The 21341-nt window shown below is 54.7% G+C and overlaps 8 protein-coding genes across 8 annotated transcripts; 5 read left to right on the top strand and 3 right to left on the bottom strand.

Annotated features, from left to right (window-relative positions):
- Positions 1-1112: 1112 nt before the first annotated feature.
- Positions 1113-4981, top strand: SPSK_02951 (uncharacterized protein; the record flags this gene model as incomplete). Its single annotated transcript, XM_016729797.1, has 2 exons — positions 1113-1264; positions 1336-4981. 2 exons carry the CDS (start codon positions 1113-1115, stop codon positions 4979-4981), a joined length of 3798 nt encoding a protein of 1265 aa, XP_016584932.1.
- Positions 4982-5585: 604 nt separating this feature from the next.
- On the top strand, positions 5586-6363 carry SPSK_03595 (mitochondrial ribosomal protein; the record flags this gene model as incomplete). The annotated part of the gene is made up of 2 exons (XM_016730432.1): positions 5586-5671; positions 5739-6363. The coding sequence occupies 2 exons, from the start codon at positions 5586-5588 to the stop codon at positions 6361-6363; spliced, it is 711 nt and encodes a 236-aa protein (XP_016584931.1).
- A 207-nt stretch (positions 6364-6570) lies between these two features.
- Positions 6571-7734, bottom strand: SPSK_03441 (MT-a70 family protein; the record flags this gene model as incomplete). Its single annotated transcript, XM_016730279.1, has 1 exon — positions 6571-7734. One exon carries the CDS (start codon positions 7732-7734, stop codon positions 6571-6573), a length of 1164 nt encoding a protein of 387 aa, XP_016584930.1.
- A 1202-nt stretch (positions 7735-8936) lies between these two features.
- SPSK_03445 (solute carrier family 25 (mitochondrial carrier protein), member 16) lies at positions 8937-10085 on the top strand (the record flags this gene model as incomplete). The annotated part of the gene is made up of 1 exon (XM_016730283.1): positions 8937-10085. The coding sequence occupies one exon, from the start codon at positions 8937-8939 to the stop codon at positions 10083-10085; it is 1149 nt and encodes a 382-aa protein (XP_016584929.1).
- A 990-nt stretch (positions 10086-11075) lies between these two features.
- On the bottom strand, positions 11076-12943 carry SPSK_03205 (MFS transporter, PHS family, inorganic phosphate transporter; the record flags this gene model as incomplete). Its single annotated transcript, XM_016730046.1, has 3 exons — positions 11076-12243; positions 12296-12474; positions 12563-12943. The coding sequence occupies 3 exons, from the start codon at positions 12941-12943 to the stop codon at positions 11076-11078; spliced, it is 1728 nt and encodes a 575-aa protein (XP_016584928.1).
- An 851-nt stretch (positions 12944-13794) lies between these two features.
- SPSK_10543 (uncharacterized protein) lies at positions 13795-14090 on the top strand (the record flags this gene model as incomplete). Its single annotated transcript, XM_016736916.1, has 2 exons — positions 13795-13892; positions 13925-14090. The coding sequence occupies 2 exons, from the start codon at positions 13795-13797 to the stop codon at positions 14088-14090; spliced, it is 264 nt and encodes an 87-aa protein (XP_016584927.1).
- Positions 14091-17679: 3589 nt separating this feature from the next.
- Positions 17680-18912, bottom strand: SPSK_03421 (uncharacterized protein; the record flags this gene model as incomplete). Its single annotated transcript, XM_016730259.1, has 3 exons — positions 17680-18486; positions 18544-18813; positions 18892-18912. The coding sequence occupies 3 exons, from the start codon at positions 18910-18912 to the stop codon at positions 17680-17682; spliced, it is 1098 nt and encodes a 365-aa protein (XP_016584926.1).
- A 478-nt stretch (positions 18913-19390) lies between these two features.
- Positions 19391-20902, top strand: SPSK_03320 (essential nuclear protein 1; the record flags this gene model as incomplete). Its single annotated transcript, XM_016730158.1, has 1 exon — positions 19391-20902. The coding sequence occupies one exon, from the start codon at positions 19391-19393 to the stop codon at positions 20900-20902; it is 1512 nt and encodes a 503-aa protein (XP_016584925.1).
- Between the last annotated feature and the right edge of the window lie 439 nt (positions 20903-21341).

The following is a 21341-nucleotide window of genomic DNA, read 5'->3' as shown; positions in this document are numbered from 1 at the left end:
AAGCGAACGAAAAAGCAAGACTCGTGGGACACCTCAAACATGGCCTTTATGCAGGGAGAGGGGCTGAGGACGGCATACAGCGATCAGAGAGTCTAGGCCTGTCGTCTCGTTTTTCTTTTCTTTTCTGATGCTCTTCGAAAAAAATAGACGACGCAACATGATACGACATACCGTCGTCCCTATTTGGAAAGTGGTCTCTTCTGAGCACAAAAAAGCATGTTTACCCTTAGTGGCGGCAAGAGCAGCCCACATCGCCGATGAACGACTCCATTCATTTTACCCAAAGTAGAAAGGACGGGCCAAAAGGTTTCTTGCGCGCGCATCAGGAAAGAAGCACACCTCGTCGTAGAGCGTACTTGCCCTGCGATCTGTGACGTTAATGGCGGGCCTCTTGGCGCGGTTTCGTCTCATTGGTTTCTGCCTTTTCTGCTTTGCCTTTTCCCAAACAAAAGTTGCTCTCCTCTCTTGTGCTCTTCTGCTCTTCTGCTCCTCTGCTTTTCTTCTCCTTTCTCACCTCAAAACTCAATTCGCTTTTCCTTCGCGTGGTCGCATTTTGCGCAGATCCTTTGCGTTACCTTTCATCTTGTGTTTGCATTTCTACAATTCATTGTTTCTAGCATAGCATTATACCCCCTTTTCTTTTGTTGGCTGTTTGTTTGATACCTAAGGCGCAGACGATCACGACCCGATTTATGACACCTCAACTATCTTGCTCCTGCGATACATACGACGACAACATCCTATCTTTTGGAACCCTGCACGAGTACCTCTTCACAGCATCTGACAACCGCCGTCACCAAGCCACTTCTACCCTCGACAGGAACCTTTTCCTCTCATAGAGGAGAGTAAAGAGCAACCCGCAATCACTACTGGCTCATTGTCACAAATCCAAAGCTTCCATGGCCATTCCGTGTCAGAAATAGCCTACCTACAGCCTGCGGTGCTTACACCCGCGATAGCCAGTGACTTTCGCGACCTATTTCTGTCCGACGTCGCTTATTGACGTCGCACGAGTTTCGGCAGGATCTTTATGCATAGCAACTGCCCTCTTCTCTCGTTTTTCTTCCTCTTCTGTCCGTCTCCATTCCTAACTGCTTGACGCAACCACCAATATGTCGGACAATGATGGCGACAGTGGCACCGCCCAGACGTCCGCTGGCATCAGCATTGTCGCCTTCTTCACGGCGTTGGCCTCGTCGCTGGTCATTTTCGGCGTTCAGATGGGCTTTTTCTTGCTCTTGAGAAATAAGCTGGCCCGCATTTTGTAAGTAGCCTCACCTTATTGCAGTCCTGTTGACACTGCTCCTGAATGACCCTGGTCTGACATCGTGACAGCAAACCAAAAACATTTATGGTCCCCGAACGCGAGCGGACAGAACCACCACCTGCGAGTCCTTGGGGCCTTGTCATGGCTCTGTACCGCATACGTGACCGGGAAATCATCAAAAAGTGCGGACTCGACGCCTACTTCTTCCTCCGTTACCTACAAACCCTACTCATTATTTTCGTTCCCATTGCATGCATCGTCATCCCCATTCTCGTGCCTATCAACTATGTCGGTGGCATTGGTCAGTCCTTTGGCAGTAACAATATCAACTCCTCGGACCCATCCATCCCAGCCGGTCTGGACACCATTGCTTGGGGCAACATCAAACCGGTGAACGCTAACCGCCGCTGGGCTCACCTGATTATTGCCGTTCTGGTCGTGGCCTGGGTCTGTTTTATTGCCTACAACGAGCTGCGCATCTATATAAAGATCCGCCAGGACTACCTCACCAGCGCTGAGCACCGTCTGCGTGCCTCCGCCAACACGGTCCTGGTTTCGGGTATCCCCACTAAATGGCTGACCGACCATGCCCTCCGCGGGCTGTTTGATGTGTTCCCTGGCGGTATTAGGAATATCTGGTTGACGCGGGACTACACCAAACTGCTTGACAAAATCAACAAGCGCGACGACATCCACCAGCGCCTTGAGTCTGCTGAGAGCGAGCTGATTCGCAAAGCCAAGAAAAACCAGCTCAAGAAACGCAAGAAGGAGGAAAGGGCCGAACGCAAGGCTAAACACGAAACCAAGGCTGAGCGAGCCCAGCGTGAGCACGATGAGGACATCCGCGCCAAGCGCATGGCCGAGGGCGAGGGAGGTGTCAGCAGCGGCGACCAGGATGTGCCTCAGGTCGATGGCGTTGGCGACGATAGCAAACGCAACAGCTCCGACAACGACGACGCTGACAACCTGCAGCGCGAGCAATCCAATGGCTTCAAGGTGCCTATTATCGGGAGCGGCCTGGCCAAGGTCGGCCAAGGCCTCAAGGGTGGTTTCGGAAAGGCCGGCCGAGATATCGTTGGCGGCGCCAAAAACTTCCAGCAAGGCGTTGACAACCAACTCGAGCGAACCGGTGGCTTTGAGTTCGTCGGCGAAAGTACCAAGGAGACCGACGTGCCGGGCGGGCCGTCCTCTCTCCCAGGGACTCGTACCGAGGGTGAAGCGAACCGCGACCAAAGTTCCCGATACGGTAGCCGTGCTGTCCACAGAACACGGCCGTCTGATGCTTCAGCCGAGCCTGATACTCCAGGCCAGGCCCAGGACCCGCGGCCCTCGGATGTGTCTCTCATCCACAACCGCACCATGGACTCTCGTACGTACGGCAACACCACGCGCAAGGTGACCGACTGGGACAATGCGGTCGCCACCGAAAACAGCAAGTGGTGGCAGTTTTGGAAGCCCCCCAGCGGTGCCTACGCCTCGCCCATCCCACAAGGCAGCGAAGGTGATGAGTTTCCATTTGACACGGACGGCAAGGGCAACGGCACGACAGGCGAAAAGAAGAGCAAATCCAAGTGGGCCAAGATCAAGGCCCAGATGCCCTTCTTTGGTGGCGACGAGATACCTGCCGAGTATCCCGCGCCCGAGAACCCTGCTTACCTCGGCGACGATGCGGAAGACGCAAACGCCGAGTGGACGAAATGGCTCAAAAAGTCCGATCGCCCGACACATCGCTTGCCCCTGTTTGAATGGACCCCCGGATGGCTGCCCGGTCTACCTCTAATCCACAAAAAGGTCGACTCCATTTACTTTTATCGGAAGGAATTGGCGCGCCTCAACATGGAGATTGAGAAGGACCAGCACGAGCACGAGCGCTACCCGAAGATGAACTCGGCGTTTATCCAATTCAACAACCAGGTCGCTGCACACATGGCTTGCCAAAGCGTCACCCACCACGTTCCCAAACACATGTCGCCCCGCGTTGTCGAGGTCTCGCCCAGCGACGTCATCTGGGACAACATGGCCATCCGCTGGTGGGACGAGTGGTTGCGTACGTTTATTGTCATCGGTATTGTCTTTGGTATGACCATTCTGTGGGCGTTCCCCGTCGCCTTCACTTCGTCGCTGTCCCAGATCGACTCGCTGGTCAAGAGGTACTCCTGGTTGAGCTTTATCGACAACAACGCAGTGACCTACAATGTTGCCAAAGCTGTTGCGGGTGTGCTGCCAGCCCTGCTACTATCGCTTCTTCTTGCTTTTGTGCCCATCCTTCTCGAATTTTTGGCCAAGTTCCAAGGCGCCAAGACGGGATCCCAAAAGGCCGAGTATGTTCAGATGTACTACTTTTTCTTCCTCTTCGTACAGGTGTTCTTGGTTGTCTCCATTGCGAGCGGTGCCATTGCCACGCTCCAAGACACCGTGACCAACATCCAGGGCATACCCGAGACGCTCGCCAAGAATCTGCCCAAAGCCGCCAACTACTTTTTCAGCTACATGATTCTGCAGGCAATGTCGACCAGCTCGGGTACGCTGCTCCAGATCGGTGTGCTCCTTGTCTGGTACGTGCTGGCGCGCATTTTGGACGACACAGCCCGCAGCAAGTGGCGCCGGCAGACGGACCTCCCAACCATTTCGTGGGGCTCCTTCTTCCCGGTGTACACTAACTTTGCCTGTATCGCCTTGGTTTACGCCGTCATCGCGCCTCTCATCGCCATTTTTGCTATCATCACATTTGCGCTCCTCTGGGTTGCCTACCGCTACAACATGATTTACGTCACGCGCTTTAAGATTGACACGGGTGGCGTGCTGTACCCGCGAGCCATCAACCAGACCTTTACCGGCCTCTATTTTATGGAGCTCTGCCTCATCGGCCTCTTCTTCCTCGTCCGTAATGAAAACGGGGACGTAGCCTGCGCGCCGCAGGCCATTGTAATGATTGTCGTTCTGGCGTTGACCGTGGGCTTCCAGGTGCTGTTGAACGTGTCTTTTGGACCCCTACTGCGGTATCTCCCTATCACATTTGAGGACGAGGCCGTGCTGCGCGACGAGATGTTCCAGCGAGCACAGGACCGCCGCCTTGGCTTGACCGCAGGTGGCGAGGACGGCGAAGACGACGAAGAAGGGAACAGCGACGAGCTTTCCACGCTGACCGGTGCCGACAGCAAGACAGCCGCCGCTGCACTGTCCGAGGGCAACAGCAACGATGTCGAGCTGAAAAAGATTGGCCAAAAAGGCCCCCAGAACTCGTTTGGCCTGACCAACAAACTTAACCCGGTCCGTGGCATCGTCACTGCCGGCACATGGGCCGCGCGCGGCGGCAAAAAGGTCCGTTATGCTACGCTGGGCAAAGCCGAAGACAGCATGCGCACGTCAGCGGCATACCGGCAGCAGCGGCGCCAAAAGGATCTGGAAGCGCAGCGCGCCATGGGCGAAGCCTTGTATGGCGGGTACAATGACGAGATCGAAGACCTGACACCCGAGGAGCGCGACGTGCTTGTCAAAGAAGCGTTCAAGCACTCGGCGCTGCGCGCACACCGGCCAACAGTGTGGATTCCCCGGGACGACATTGGTGTCAGTGACGACGAAATCCGGCACACGTGCAACCTCAGCGACTACATTTGGATCAGCAATGCAGGCACGGCACTCGACAGCAAAGTGCGCGTCGTCTACGGCCGCGCGCCGCCCGACTTTTCCGATCTGGAGCTGATCAATCTCTAATTGGCGAATGGTTTGGCATATCTATGCTTTGGTTACTCCTTTTCTGTCTAGCTAGCCTATTTCTGTTTTCTGTTTGTCTCCGTAAAATAACGATTATGAAGAACTGTTTCGTATCATAATTCAAGTGCATTGTTTAAGAAGGTTGTCGATTTTGATTGGTTTCTTGACTCTATCGTACGACCTCTGATGGCGACTAGGACGGCTTTTGAACTACAGAAATGTCCTTTAAAATTTACGACCCAACTTTTAAACTTTATCTTTTTATCGTCGCCACATTCCGTTTCTTCTAACTTTTATGATCTTAGCATTTGAAAACAGTGCATGCATTGGAAATCGACGAGTATTTTCGAGTTGAAGATGGCCGTTGGTGGCGCACGTGACCCCACGAATTGGTTCCGGCCAATGGCAAGCTTGATTTTGGTCCACTTTTTAAATCTGTCGTTCGAGGAGAAACTTTTGAACATCGCCTATTTTCGCGGGTGTCTGGTACAGGTCGAACGACCATCACGCGCACGACGCCCACACCCACGTACCTGTTTACCGCCGTCGAGCATCCATCCGCGGATCCATTGGATGCCACTACACCCATAAACACACACATACAATGTCAACAAAAGCGGCGGCGGCGGCCACAGAGGCCGTCGCCAAGGCCGGACCGAGTTTCCGCGTCGGCCAGAAACAAGTCTTCCTGTGAGTCGTGAGAAACCATTGCGAGTGCCATTGCGAATTCCAACCGGCTCATGACTCACATGCCTAGCCCCTCACACGTTATCAAGATGCTGCCGCCGAGGCGCATCTTCTCGCCATACTTTGCCACATTCCAGGTGCCGCTGCGCTTCAACAAGCTCGACCTACGCGACTACCTCTACCACGCATACGGTGTGGAGGTGCGCGCAGTGCGCTCCTGGCTGACGCCACAGATCCCGCGGCGCCGCTACGTGGAGATGCAGGACGACGACAATACACGAGACATTGTGGCGGTTGGCAAGGGCCAGTGGTACCGCCCGCAACCGATCAAGCGCATGATGGTGGAGCTGGTCAAGCCGTTTGCGTTCCCAGAGCCGCCGGCCGTGCCGACAAAGGAGCAGCTGGGCACGGAGGACGATCCGCGCAAGGACTGGGACTACGACATGAACAAGCGGCTGGTGGCGCAGCAAAAAGCGCAAGAGGACGACCAGCAGCGCATGATGCACGAGCGCAAGTTCTTGCTCCGCGGGGAGGCCGACCACGTGCCGGCATTCCGGGTCGGACTGGCACGGCAAGCACGCGAGCTAGTGACAGGCGAGCGGAAGTGGCGCAACGACGTGGAGCTGGACGAGCGGTGGGAGACGGTTGTGGAGGAGGACAGCAAGCCGGCGAGCAGCGACATCAAGCGATCATGAGGCGCGGGATCTGTTTGTCTCTCTTTCTTGATTTAACAACGGTTATTAACAACGGTTCATGTAGGATTAGAAAAGGGCTTCTGTCTTTTAGTGCATATTGCCCGTGTATGATGTCAAATCAAACAGATCTCCAAAAGCATTCCATATATAATTTCGGTATGGTAGTGCGGTGTTTGATATTTATTGCCTAGCTAGTGTGCGCCTCTATTATTTGGTATCAACGACAGCCTCTTCTGGCTCTATAGCTGTTGTCCACCATGACGGGTGCTGGAACAGAAGCACTTCATTACCCCATGCCCACCAACCGGACGTCAGATTCCGTGCAAATATTTCAAGTCCACGAATCTCTGAAGCAGGAAAAGACGGCAAGAACGGCGCCAACAGTGGCTTAAGGTGCGGCTTGCGCGAGTGCACATCGGGAACACCCACGATCACACGATGCGCAGGGAGAGCCGTTGATGAGATGCCTCCGTTTCCAGCTGGCCGTCGAGCCAACAACAAACGCTCCCACGGCTTGCGCCACTGCGCGTCCATCGCGACGATGGGCTCGCCGCTGCTGGTCACTTTGACCCAGGTCCAAGTCGCCACCAGCTCGACCCCCCATGTGCGGAACAGGCCATGCTTGGCGTCCGTTAGGAGGGCCTCGCAGGCTGGCTTGTTGGTCACCCACACAGCGACGATTCCACTACGGGCCAGCTTTGCACCAACGGGGATCTGTCCCAAGATGTCCCGCAGAACGGCCATGTCCGAAGCTGTGTCGTAGCCACTGTCGGTGCCATGTACTTCTGCATCTTCCCCCTTATCCAGTGCACTGCGCTTTCTCTTGCGGCCCTGCCGTCGCCGCCGAGCCGACCGGTTGGGCCACGGCGGGTCCATAACGATCACGTCGAACTCGGGCGCAGCGGCGAGGAACTCGTCTCGGCGGTCTGCAATAGTCCCGTCCAGATAACGTGCCCCGGGTGGGATGAGCGGGTCGTCGGGCTGGCCCTCACTAGCGTCTGTCTGGACTGCGTGATCTGAGAGGCAACGCGGAAGACACCACGGGCCGTCGAACGCGGCTGTCTTCAGCTCACGGAGAGCGCTCTCCACGGAAGCCCGGGTCGTCAACTCGGCCAGCTGGCCAGCCAAGCTTCGACCGGCCGCATAGTCGATGGTATCCGAGCCTCGTGGTGTATCAAAGGGCTCTGTAGGCGCTGGCGTCGAAATCAATCGTTGGCAGCGTTGCTGCCGACCACTGTTTGCTATACCAGCGACATCACCGTCACCAATACCGATTACGTCTTGCACCTCCTCAATGGACCTTGGCAGGTCGACAACAACAACAGAGCGATCCGCAGTCTCAAACAAGATTGATGAAAATGGGCGCGACATCAGCCAGCAGTCCAGCAGCAGTGAGATAGCCGAGACGCCTATAAAAGCTCAGCAGTAATCCAGGGCGTTCCGAATCCGGGGAAGACGTGAAGTAAGGCGAAGCCCCAATATGGGGTTGCAATTGGGGGCAAGTTGCCGTTGTTGACCACTGTTGGCCGTTGATAGGGGCGACTTAATACAGGTGTGTTTTGGCACATTGAGCCTGTGCCTGTCTGGTTGTCGCTGGTGACTTTCACGTGTCTGCAGCCAACCTCTAGCTGGGCACACTCCTGCTGTGCATTTACCATCAAGAGCATTGGTGGTAAAGTGGCTCGGCAATTGTCGGCTCGGAAGGAGAGGCGGGCGACTTTACCGGGGTTAACAGAAAATTTTAGGGGAAGGAATGATGACGGAGGTGCCACAAATGGTCACGTTCGGTGACGGAATGCTGTAGAATGGAGGGTGGAAGGCGAAATTTTCCATTTGTGGGCACTTTGGCGCTGTTTGGGTGAAGGGCACATGACCATTGCGCCTGCCGCATGCATACTTTTGGCCCAGTTCAGGCGGCTCTTGCTTTTGTAGAGTTAGAATCGTCACCGGCTCAGTCGTGCGAGTCGTCGCTTCCCGCAAAAGTGAGACGGCGACCTGGTGCGAAAGCAGCGCCTTGCCTCGAAGCTTCCCTTTTTATGTTGCTCCTTTTCGCTATCATTTCAGGAAGGAACATCTTCTTGCCGTCTATCCCTACGTCTTACCACCAAATTATGTGAGTTTAGCAATCCCTCGGCGCCCTTTGGTTCAGTCACCCTCACCGATGCCGCTAAAGGCGAGGCCTCTCCACGCCCGCTAAAACCGCCAAACGGCAGAAGCGCAAGTGCAGAGGACTAATACCGGGGGAAGGCGAGGCCTCGAATCGAAATCGCAGGGCTCGGCGAATCTTTGCAAGTCTAACGACACTATATAGCGTGCCACCATCAACGCCGCTCGATTCGTTCCTTGCTTCCCACAGACGAACCTGTTCTTTCCTCCGAACAACCCACGGCCGAGACTGTCGTCCCTCCTTGTTTTTCTTACTGTTCTGACGTCAAATCGACTCGACGTCATTACTTCTGTCGTCTTCCTTCTCTCCCCCCACTCCGACACACACCCTCCATTCTTGCGTGGGAATGACATCAACCCTCGCGAACCATGCGCCGACTGCCCCGTCCAGCTTCTCTTCGCCCACCATGTCTGAGATAGCACAGTCGGCCCGGCCGCGCGAGAGCCGCAACGGCGGAAACGACGGGGCGACCACGTCGACCCCCGTATCCATATCCACGACACACGCAGGCGAACGGAAAACGCTAGACAAACAGAGCGTCGACTACCTCTGGCGGTCCGGCGTCGCCGGCGGTGTGGCCGGCAGCGTGGCCAAGACGATCGTGGCGCCGCTGGACCGCGTCAAGATCTTGTTCCAGGCGAGCAACCCGCAGTTTGCAAAGTATTCGGGCTCCTGGTCTGGCGTTGCACACTCCATGCGCATCATCTACCAGCAGGACGGCGTCACGGGCCTGTACCGCGGCCACTCGGCAACGCTGCTGCGGGTATTTCCGTACGCAGCCGTCAAGTTTATTGCGTACGAGCAGATCCGGTCATTTATTATCCCGCACAAGGACAAGGAGACGCCGCTGCGGCGGCTGCTGAGCGGCTCGCTAGCTGGCGTGACGTCGGTGTTTGTGACGTACCCGCTCGAGGTGATCCGCGTGCGGCTGGCCTTTGAGACGCGGCGCGACGGGCACTCGACACTGGCTTCCATCTGCCGGCGCATCTACACGGAGCAGTCGATCGACCGGAATGCCGCAGCGACCGCGGCGACCAACGCCAGCAAGGAGGGCGTGGCGGCAGGTGTCACGGAAGCCGTGGCCGCCACCCTGCCCCGGTCCGGGCTGCGCAACTTTTACCGCGGCTTCACGCCCACCATTCTGGGCATGCTGCCCTACGCCGGCATGTCCTTTTTGACCCACGACACGGCCGGCGACGTGCTGCGGATGCCCGTGTTTGCCAAGTACACGACACTGCCCGCGCCGCCCAACGCACCGGTCGACAAGCCACTGCCGCTGCGGTCGTGGGCCGAGCTGCTGGCGGGTGGCGTGGCTGGTCTGGTGTCGCAGACGGCGTCATACCCGCTCGAAGTGATCCGGCGGCGCATGCAGGTGAGCGGTGCGGTGGGCGACGGCCACCGGCTGCGGATTGGTGAGACGGCGTCGCTGATTATGCGGGAGCGCGGCATCCGCGGGTTCTTTGTGGGTCTGACGATTGGCTACGTCAAGATTGTCCCGATGGCGGCCGCGGCGTTTTACACGTACGAGCGATTAAAACGGGCCTTTGGTATTTAAGGGACCGGCAATTGGCGGTACCCGGTGGGCGGCGGTTGGACGTCTTTTGGAAATCATTTTCTGCGATGGATTTGGCGTTCACGTTGGGAAGGAAGCGTGTTCTTTATTCTGGTTCTTGTTTTATCACATGCATACGGCTGTGGACGACACATCTTCACCGCCCACCTTCCTTGATTTTAGATTTTCTTCCTGTCTCATCTTCATCTCATCGTTCCTTCACAGTTCAAACTTCACTTCCCACGTCACGTCACCCTACCGACGAATGTCGACAAAAGTGACGCCTCTTGTGTACGACCACAAGACGACAGCGAGCATATATAGATGGAGCGCGGTTGGCTAGACATCTTATATCGTCAGTCACAAAGTTCAAAGGGCCCTTCAGGGGCTGTTGTACATACTACGAATGGATATACAGGTATACTCGGCAAGATAGAAAATGAAAATTGTACAAGCTTAAGTCTAGCACGTATCGGATTCCAAATCTCTGTATTTTATTCAATGTCATTTTGCGTCTCTTGCTTCGTACAAGTCTTGCAATTGCTATACTTTCATGTTCATTTCGTTTCTGGTCGTTCCAGGTTCTAATGATGCTATTATAAAAACAGAGATCTGGATATCTGAGGGTGTAAAAAAAGAGAGAGAGAAAAGTGCACAGTGCGGCAAGGCAGCTATTACAAAATGAGAAGGAAAAGTTAGATAATGAAGGAATGTGAAGAGGAGTCCGGGATGTGCACGATGGTCTGATCTGGTCATGGAAGGGGTGTGGGAGGAATGCTTGGTAAGAGAGCGAAACGAAACCTGGAAACGAGAGACAGGGGCAAAACATAATAAAGAACAAAAAAAAACAGAAAAATTGACCGTATAGCTGAAAGGAGGTAAAAAGCAAATTTACATGTTTCTCATATTCGTGTCTTTTTTTTCTGACTTTATTTTTTCTTTGGTACTAGTCATCTGATCCGTTCGCCTCGTCTCCTCTCCACCAGAATCCTTTTACTGCTTGTTCTCGACGAAGACGCCGTTGCCGCCCTCAATGACAGGGCTGGGACCCGGGATGTAGTCCTGGTCCTCGCCCGACAGCTCCTCGAGCGTCTTGCGCTTGGTCTCCGGAATCAGCAGAGTAGAGAAGCAACCCAGAAGCATAAAGAGGGCGTAGATCTCCAGGACGTGGTCGAGCCAAGGGGCCGAGTTGGTGGACGTGGCGCCACGGGTGCGCAGGGGAGCAATGGCACCCTGGCCGATGATGGAGCCGATCTTGCCAGAAGCGGCCGAGATACCGTGCGACGTAGAACGGTAGCGAGTGGGGAAGCACTCGCCGGGCACGATGAACGTGGTGGTGTTGGGGCCGAAGTTGAAGAAGAACTGGGCCAGGACGTAAATGGCCAGCAGGCCGCCCGAGGACAGGTGCTTGTAGCCGAAGCCCATGCCAATGAACAGGACGGTCAGGATGGCGAAGCCACCGAGCTGCAGGGGCTTGCGGCCGACCGTGTCAATGGTAGCAACGGCGAACCAATAGCCAGGCACGGCGCCAGCCAGGACAATAATCAGGTTGCCAATGGCGGTGTTATAGAGGTACTCATAGGTGGAGTGGGTGCCCGAGGTGGAGTAGCCAATGGTGCCCAGGATGGTGGCGTTGTTCAGGGACAGGCCGTAGTAGGCAATGTCGAGGAAGCACCACGACAGAGCAGTGCCGGCGAGGACCTTGGCGTTCTTCAGCTGCGAGTAGTGGCTGAAGAAGTCACGCCAGCTGGCCTTGCCGACGTCCAGCTTCTCGGCGGTAGCCTTGTGGGCGGCGGCGCGGGCGACCTCGTCGACGACACCCTCACCGTGGCGGCCGCTTATGTACGTCTTGACGTCCTCGTCGGCTTTCTCGACGTCGCGGGCAACGTCAAAAGTGTAGCGGGGCGTCTCGGGGATGGTCAGCCGGTAGTAGAGGGCAATGCAGCCAGGGACGGCGCCGAAGCCGATCAGGGTGCGCCACATCTTGTCGACGGCCAGGGCGCAGACGCCCGTGCAGTTGGCGACCTTGGTGGAGGTGCTGAGCGACTCCTTGAAGCCGAGAGTGACAAACAGCATGACGAAGGCGGCCGTGAGCTGGCCCAGGCCCTGCATGGCGAAGACAGCGCCCATCATGGCACCTCTCCACTTGGTAGTAGCGAACCTGAACTGTTAGCGACGTTCACAGTCCTCGTACGAATACAATCACAACTCACTCTGAAGTAATGATGGACGACAGGGGGTAGTCACCACCGATGCCGATGCCCATCAACACACGCCAGAAGATAATCACGCCGATAATGTCGACAGACGGCGAGCCGGACGAAAGGGCCTGGGCAAGCGTGGCGAAGATGATGACAATCAGCTCCAGACCGTACATGCGCTTACGACCGAGCTGTGCATTGTTAGTGGTGGTCAAAATAGATCGAAGCGAGCCACAAGTGAGTCGAAAAAAGAAGCAAGGAGCTCGGAGCGGAGCGTACCAAATCAGCAGCAGTACCGAAACCCAGCTGACCAACGACAGTACCGGCCGAGGTGGCCAGCTTGATGGCGGTATCCGACTTGTTGGGCATGACGCCGACGCCGGGGAAGTAGACGATGCCCAGCATGATGGTGAGCAGCGAGACGGCGAAAATGTCGTACGAATCCGTGAAGAAACCGACACCGGCAACAACGATGGCGCGCACATGGTACCAGCCGAAGGGGGCCTTGTCGATCTCAGCCAGGGCGAGGCGGCGGCGCTCGTTGGGGTCCTGGACGTGGATGAAGTCGTTGTGGAAGTTGTGGTAGGCTGCGTTGCCGCCAGATGTCTTCTGGACGGGGCCGCCCGAAACGGCAGGAGCCTGGGCCTCGTAGTCGGCCATTGCGTTGCGATGAAGAAGGGGCAGTGAAAATAAGAAAAGAAATAAATGAGTGAAGAGAAGAAACAAGAAGAGGCAGTCAACACACACGCAAACACAGATGTGCCAGAGTGGATGGACGGGATTCGTGAAGAAAGCGGCCTTGGAAAGAACGGGGAAGGAAAGAAAAGAGAAACGAAATAACGAAAAGAAGCAGGGGGTGGAATGTGAGGAATGAAAGACGATGGTCAACGTCTTATACCAAAAGGAAGATGCACAGTACAACGGCGCATGATGGGGGGGGGGACAAGCCTGCCAAGGTCCAGATCCAGGCTTCAAGGTTGACACGAGGTACCGACACAACGCAAAGCCTCACGAGACCAGGGACAAGACGCGAAAACAGAGACAAAATGGAAAGAAAAAGGAAACAAAAGCGAAAAGAGACGTAAAACGGTACCCACAATTGACTTGTAAACCGAGCCCAAAGAGGAAAGAAGCAGGAGCAATAAGAGCCACTGCAAAACATGACCACCGAGAGAAAATAGACTTTGTGAAGAAGAAAGACAGGCCCACTCACCCACGCATAGCGTCCCCTCCTGCAGGTGTAACGAAATTCGCCCCAACCTTTATAACGTACTAAGTAGGCTCGTGATTATGACAGGGTGCCTTGCCTGGTTGTCTGCAGGGATTGAGCTGTGGGAGAAAGGGGGAGGGGGCGTGTCAACAAGAAAAAGAGGCTCGCGAGTGGGAGGGGGTGGCTGCCAAGCTCGGTGACTGGTTTGAGGAAGTCAACCAGTCAACCAGTCAACGCAGTCAAACCACCGTGTCGCTGCTCACAATACTTGATGCTGCGTTTATGCAACGCGTAATTCACCATGGAATCACTGCGGAAGCGCGCCATTGGACTCTCCATTGAAATTACACCGAACATGGACAGGCACATGCGTGACCAGCGAAAAGTGCCGCAGGAGCAGTATGCAGCAGCAACAGCCGCACGATAGACAGGCAACCTGGGACGACGGTACACCCCAACTGGGATGATCTGGAATATCGCTGGGCACCACAGCACATTGTATTTTACATCTACACCCCTCTCGTCCGTATGGTCGTCGCCTGGCATCGCCATCGACGCCATCATGTAGGGACATTATTCTACTCTGAAGTCGTCTAGACTTGGTTGCAAGTTCGACTTTTTGCAAGCTGCTGCTGATCTAAATGGATGCCGTGCTTCATAGTTTCCAAGCTGCGCCTTTCTTGTGAACGATCTCAGGGCGTCGGTTCTCTTCATTCAGTGACCGATTGCTGCTCATAGCGGCCTAGGGCGACTTGAGCCAAGGATCCCAGGGCAGAATCAGTCACTGCCAGCACCCCTCACAGCAACAAAACGTGACGGCAAGCACGACGAAGGTTTGCTGGAGCAATCTGAATCAGTCACAGGTCTGCCAGGCAAGGAGCCTAGATGGCTTCGAAAAGCCTTGCTTGAGACGCTCGCCAACCTATTCTTTCACGTCCTGATTCTTCGATCGTCTTGGCTCCTCTGCTATCGCTGACTCCGTCGTCCCCATTGCCAATTAGGGTTTCCCATGAGGTTTTGGAAAGTTTCTTGTTCCTTTGTTTACTGTTCTTCATCCTCCGTGTTCTCGCCCCTCGCGCGGTTCACCTGTCAATTTCGCCCTCGACCGCCGGCGCCCTTTCCCGACTTGGCAACATCTCCAGTCCATGTCAGAATAGGGCAGAGCTTGAATTAAAAGTCGTTGGATCTAGACTCGGATAGCATACATACTACGTCGCTGCAATGGTTATCTTCGTTGAAGCTATGGCATTCTTCGCGACGGGTCCCTTCTTCTCGCTACTCGCCATGCCCAATCCAGCTCGTGGCAACGGGGCAGAGGTATCCATCGCGTGCCAGGCCTCTGATTCCACTAAAATAAGAAAAGACGCTCATTTTCGGCGGGCCCTAAATGAGGCAGTCAACCGTCGAGTTGGTCGGTCGCGATTTCCCTCCTGTTTCCTCATTGAATAGCAGGACGTTCCCGTCTGGCCAATCATCTTACAGAATTTCAGTAGCTTCCAGTGTTAGCAGGGGCCGGGCACGGACCATCCGGGTGGAGCGGGTACCTTAGATCTGATGAATTGCAGTTGCTTGAGAAGGCACGTTTCGTAGATCTATCCTCTGATTGGTTGCCTGGCACCTCAGCCTTTCCGAGTGCGGGCCCACTTTGAACGTCCAACATCAATATTGCAGCATTACGAAAAAGGCATACGAATGTATCTTGTAGCCAGCAGACAAAGCCAAAACAAGCGCACCCTCCGAGGCAATGGCCAAACGCATCAAGTGCCTTCGGTCACCCGAGTCGTCATTCCCTGACGTCGTACGCCACAAACGTGCCCTGGCGACCCTTCCCCCATCTCTGGGTCGTCAACCTCCCCAAAGGTCGCCGACACCCACACACTTTTCTCCTCTATGGGTCTAGAACTGTGTAGGTTTTTCTAGCGTGCCTGTTCTACGTCGTTTGGTCCTTTGTTAACTCTCCAGATAATCCCCCCAACTCCACTGACGTCCCTGGCCAGCTTTGGCCAACGACACCGTCGAATTCATCCACGAGCTGCTCTCGTGCTCAACTTTTGTGACTTTTTCGTCTTCGGCAGCTTTGGCCTCTGGTTCTGGATTCCAAGTCTTGGCAATACAAAAGGAGCGGACGCGTATCTTATTACTCTTTTGTGAGCCTACGGAGCAATTCTATTGAAGTTTTGTTCGCCTTTTATTTTGTGTGGTCTCTCGTTACCTACAAGCCATCTCGGTCGTGATGTTACTTTTGGCTGGCAGAACAATTGTCGTTTCCCAAAATGAAGATGGAGAATTCGCATTGATAAAATGAGTTTATTCTCATTTTATATTTTTGTCCTTTTTTGGAATATTGCTTTTGGGCTTATCTGTGAACACCTTCATCCCCCACCCTCTTTCGTTTCTGGCGTGGTATATTTTCCATTTTCTGTTTTCTCTACTTTTCATTGTTCTACTATTGTCCTCCAACCCTCTTTGTAAACCTCTTTGTTTCTCTTTTTGTGGCACGCCTTCGCTTCCTATTTCCACTTTCCATGTTTTTTCTATCCCTGCTCTATGTTTGATCCGGTCGCTTCCAACTTGCCTTACCTTAGCCATCTTGGTCGTCATGACCGTCATCTTGCCATCCGACAACACCCTCCCACGTTTTTTCTCTCTTTTTATTAAACTGACGGTCTTGGGGTTTTGTGTCGGCTGGGACGTCGCTTTGCATTCCCCACATATCTATTCCCTTTCTTCTGCGAGAGTTTCATTTCTTTCGTTCAGGCTAGGTCCTTCGCACGCCTCCGACCCTTCCCTTCGATGACCGGCTGACAAGCCCAACTCAGCTTGCCACCGACCGTTCCAGACGCCCGTCCTCCAGCATGTCAACGAACGCCACATGCGAACCGCAAAAAAAGAAATACCTGCAGAAATGTTGGGGCGACCTTTCGAAAACTTCAGAGTAGCCTTTGGGGAGATTTTTGTGACGGTATGTCGACCATCTCTCGAAAGGTCGGCCTTGGAAGCTCTTGGAAGGCAGCATGGAGGTTGTTGAAGAACGGCCATCCTCGGCTATGTCTTGGCATGGTCTCTTGGGCGAGTTCTGGAAAGTTTGAATTCCCCTGGTCGCGATCATGCCATGCCGCAACGGGTCATGTCCGCCGCCCCGTCAACAGTAACGGCGAAGCTTGATTGTGTCGCACTTGGCTAGGCGGTGTCGCTCTTCAAGAACGGTCCCAGGTCGTGTGTCTTGGCCTGGCCTTTTCGTTGAAAATAGCGTGCAGACTCCTGGATGGAGTATCCTCAGGTCAGTCTACCCTATCTCAACCCCCTCACCCCCAGTTCTCGTTTCTGCTCTGTACGTCGTATGGAATATATCGTACAATTTCTTGGCGATGGAGCCATACCCGTAGGCATAGGCGTGGTATATCTGGTGGGGTGGGGGAGATAGATGAGGGCGTGTGCATGATCGCTTCGCTATTGTTTTGTAGCCCAAGCCCCTTGGCCCTAGGTTATCGTGGTTGTTCGATGTCCTCGTGTTCCCCCGAGACAATACGTCGTATGCAAATATTACTTCCTCCGTAAAGGACGTAGTTAAGAACGCACGTCTCCTTCATCTCTTGGCCAACGTCACAGAAACTCGGGTGAGGCTCTGGGTCACGGAAGCCAAACGGAAATCTTCACTCGTCCCATCGATGAAGCGTCGTGGCACTCTGAATTCATGAGTCGTGGGTGTGCGGATATGAAATGCCCTCCAAAGTATGTACACTTGTACCCGCTGTGGCTTGGCTTGAATTTATCCCGCGAACGTCGTCGGTAACGCTTACGACAGACGACGGTTCGACATTGCGCGACGCATTCCGTACTCGAGGAACCCCGGTTTATTTGTCTGTCCGGTCTGCCAGGTGCCCGGGACCAATGTTGCATGCTGCATTCGAGTCGTGTGCTTTCCACATATTCCCGGTCATCAATCGTCTGACTTTGCTTCCATTGCGAGCTCACTTCGATCCAGGTTGTGTGCAGAATGTGGTGAGCGCGAGCTAACATGTGTCATTGTTGCTACGTTGCAAAGTTGTTGTGGCTTTTTTTCTTTCTAAAAAAGAAAACTCAAATCTCATTTTGTGTACGCCACGTGTCGTTTAAGTCTTTCGTCTTGCTTGAGCCTTTTGTTTCTTTATTTTTTTTTGTTCGTCTTTTCATCACTCGCCAGTTTCTACACCTCGACTATTCGCTCGTCCTCGTCCTCGTCTTCAACCTCTGTGATGCGCGCCTTGGGACTTGCGGCGTCATCCTTTTCGTCGGGCGCCTCATCTCGTGCCAGCACTTGCACCAGCCGGTCGCATGCGTCACGCAAATCCTCATTGTCTACGCGTAGGTGTGTCTCGCGGATCAACGGGTACACTTTGACGGCACGCATCATCTCACGACCGGGTCGCGTCGTCGTCAAGATCGTCAAGGTCTCGACGTGTGTCTGCAAGATGGTAGCGTCTGGATCGCGCTGCTTGTCAGGTGGCAGCAGCTGCAGGTCCGGCAGCATGTCGAGCATCTCGTCCTCATCGTAGCTCTCGTTGCCGGCGAGGGGCAGCAAGAGGTACGGCAGGATGTTGATGTCGTCCTCGTCCAACATGGCCGGGTGCGAGGGAATGTCAAAGGCGACGTTCTTGATCGTGCTGGCAACGCCCTTGCGGCGCACGTCTGACTTGTGCTCGGTAAAGACGCGGATCTTTGTTAAGGGAATCACGTCGTCGTAGGGCTGGCGCTTGACAAAGTATTGGCGGATCTCGGCGTGTTTGGCGAGGTCAGCGAAGAAGTAGGCCAGGTAATCGTAGTCGGCGTGCTTGTTGTAGCTGCCGTCGGCGCCCTTGACAAAAAGGTCCATGACCTGGTTGATGACACGGTCGTCGGAGCCGAGGCCCTCTGGCGCGTCCTGTTTTCGGTCGAGGATGGACTTGAGGCCGTCCCATTTGGCCAGATTGGCCAGCAGCATTGCTAATAGGTTGGCATTGGCCTCTTCTTTTTTCTAAAAATGCATCCGTTAGCAAAGTCCGGCCGTGTTTCGCTCGGGCCGCAAACATACTGTTAGCAGGAGGAACAACAACTCCAGGAACTTGTCGTCTGAAGCCACATCTGTTAAAATGTCGGCATCGCCCGTCAGGTTGATGAGGATTGTGAGCGCATGTTCTGCGATTTTGGGGTGATCTGCCACCAGAATCTTCAGCTCGCTAATCGGCTCGAGGTTGTTGACTTTGAAGATGGAAGGCTGTGATGTTGAGTAAGCCACCAGGTTCTCGGTAGCAAGCAGTCTTATTTGTGGGTTTTCGTGGCCGATAAAGCCCACGAGCTGGCCCTGTTAGCATTTTTCTGATGTGAAGACGAGTCGGAGATACAAATAAAAATCCACGCCCATCAAAGATGGCAAACTCACCTCTTCCAGCTCCGTCGGCATTGTGGCAGAAATCAGTGACCTTGGTCAATATTAAACAATCGAGAATAGTTGTGTGATTATCAAAAAAAATTGAATCAAAATTTGGAGGGTGACGAGAGCGCGAAATGCGAGGGTATAAAAACGTGTGGTTTGGAACACAGTGCTCTCAGCGTACATGAAGCTATTCACAGGGCCAAAGCAGACTTTTTGGGCCGGAGGGGCAATGACGCACCTTTAAACAGGTGCTGTGGCGTCGCTGTGGCGGGGCAAAAGTCTTTTAGGAGGTCGCTGTTATCGATAAGGCTTTTTAGCGTGCATTTTTTTTCTTGCCCACTCAACATCACCGCCCAAATTTGTCCCGCCAAAATTTCGCTGCCAAGTAGGCAATTTCAAAATATCAAATATTACTTGCTGCTCGACATTGATGCTTTCGGCACCAGTTTTTTAGGAAGAGACCGATAACCCCCACCTGAACGTACCTTTGACAAACTTCCACATCATGCCGAAAGCGGTGTCGCCGGCCGCGCGCCAGGCCCGCCGCCACAATCCGCTCGACGAAGACTTGCTCGCCCGTGGCCTGCTGAAGCAAAAAGCACCAAAGCGCGGCGGCGCCCACGGAGGCAGCGATGATGAGGACGGCCCGGGCTTCGTGGACTCCAAGGCATCTAAGCGCATTTTGCAGCTGGGCCGCGAGCTCGCAACAGAGGGCGATGAGGAGGCAGCAACACGGGCACAAAAGGCCGACGCGTTTACCTTTGGCTCACGATTTCCGGGCGACGAGGAGGATGCCGAGATCGACGAGCAGCCTGACAGCGGCGGCGCCTTTGGCGACGACGACGTTTGGGAGGACGAGGACAAGACGGCGTTGGACGACGGCGGCGAGGGCGACCTGGAGCCGGAAGACCTGGCTGCGTTCGACAAGATTGTCGGGGGCCACCGAGACGACGACCCATTATTGAGCAGCGGGCTGGACCTGCACATTTCGGACAAGAAGAAGACGCAAGAAGACGGTGATGCAGCGGAAGAGACGACGGCCGCGGGCAGCCGCAACCTGGCCGACATTATCCTGGCCAAGATTGCCGAGCACGAGGCCGGCCAGCGGGGCGACGGCTCAAACATGGAGTTCGTGCCCGCTGGCCACGGCGCGTTTGGCGAGGACGACGGCGAGATCGACATCAACCCCAAGGTCGTCGAGGTGTACAGCAAGTGCGGCCTCCTGCTGTCGCGCTGGACATCTGGCAAGCTGCCCAAGCCGCTCAAGATCCTCCCGACGGTGCCACAGTGGGAGACGCTGCTCGAGATTGCGCAGCCCGAGGGGTGGTCCCCCAATGCCTGCTACGAGATGACGAAAATCTTTGTGAGCGCCAAGGCCGAGGTCGGCCGCCGCTTCATGGAAATGGTGATCCTCGACCGGGTGCGCGACGACATTCGCGAGACCAAGAAGCTCAACGTGCACCTCTTTGCCGCCCTCAAGAAATCGCTGTTCCGCCCGGCCGCCTTCTTCAAGGGCTTCCTGTTCCCCCTCGTGCTCTCGGGCACCACGACGCTGCGCGAGGCCCAGATCATCAGCGCCGCCCTCGTGCGCACCTCCATCCCCGTGCTGCACTCCAGTGCCGCCCTCAAGGGCCTGTGCGACATTGCCGCCGAGATCTCGCCCGACTCCGAGGGCCAGTCTGCCATCAGCGTCTTCATCAAGGCCCTGCTGGACAAGCGCTATGCCCTGCCCTACCAGGTCGTCGACGCCCTCGTTATTCATTTCCTGCGGGCCCGCGCCTCTGCCGTCCCGCCCGTCGTCTGGCACCAGAGTTTCCTGCTGTTTGCCCAGCGCTACCACGACTCCATCACCGAGGACCAGCGCGAGGCCCTGTTGGACCTGCTGCTGACCCATGGTCACGCCGCTATTGGCCCCGAGATCCGACGCGAGCTGCTGGCCGGTCGTGGTCGTGGCATTCCCATGCCGGCGCAGAGCGCCGATTTTGACGGCGACGACACGATGCTGATCGATGCATGAGGGCGGGCCCTTGGTTTGGTTCTGTCGAGTCTAGGTTTTCCGGTAGTCTTTTGGTGTTTTTTAACCTTGGCTCTTGACCCAAGGGTGCATAATGAGAAGACATGATTTTTTAAAAAGTTTGGGACTTGGCGTTGGGCATTCATTTTTCGTTCCTAGACACATATGATTTATATGGATATATTCAAATACATTTTAGCTATTCTCGTTTGTGTGTGTGCTTTTAATTGGTTTATTTGAAAGTCATACAAATCGTTGAAGACAATATGAAAAGTTTGGATATTGTGGATGGCTTTTAACGTGATTCTAATAAAGACAGTCAAAGATTTAATTATTTAAAAGTACAAGTTTTGACACAGCCACTTTATTTCTACAAATTCTTATATGTATATCACTCTTTAATCATCAAGAAAATAGTCTGCCGACTTTGAAAAACGTAGAG

The sequence above is a fragment of the Sporothrix schenckii genome, assembly GCF_000961545.1.
Source record: "Sporothrix schenckii 1099-18 chromosome Unknown Cont47, whole genome shotgun sequence".
Classification (NCBI taxonomy): Eukaryota; Fungi; Ascomycota; class Sordariomycetes; order Ophiostomatales; family Ophiostomataceae; genus Sporothrix; species Sporothrix schenckii.
Note: the sequence above shows the minus strand (reverse complement) of the source record. Positions and strands in the feature narration are given on the sequence as shown.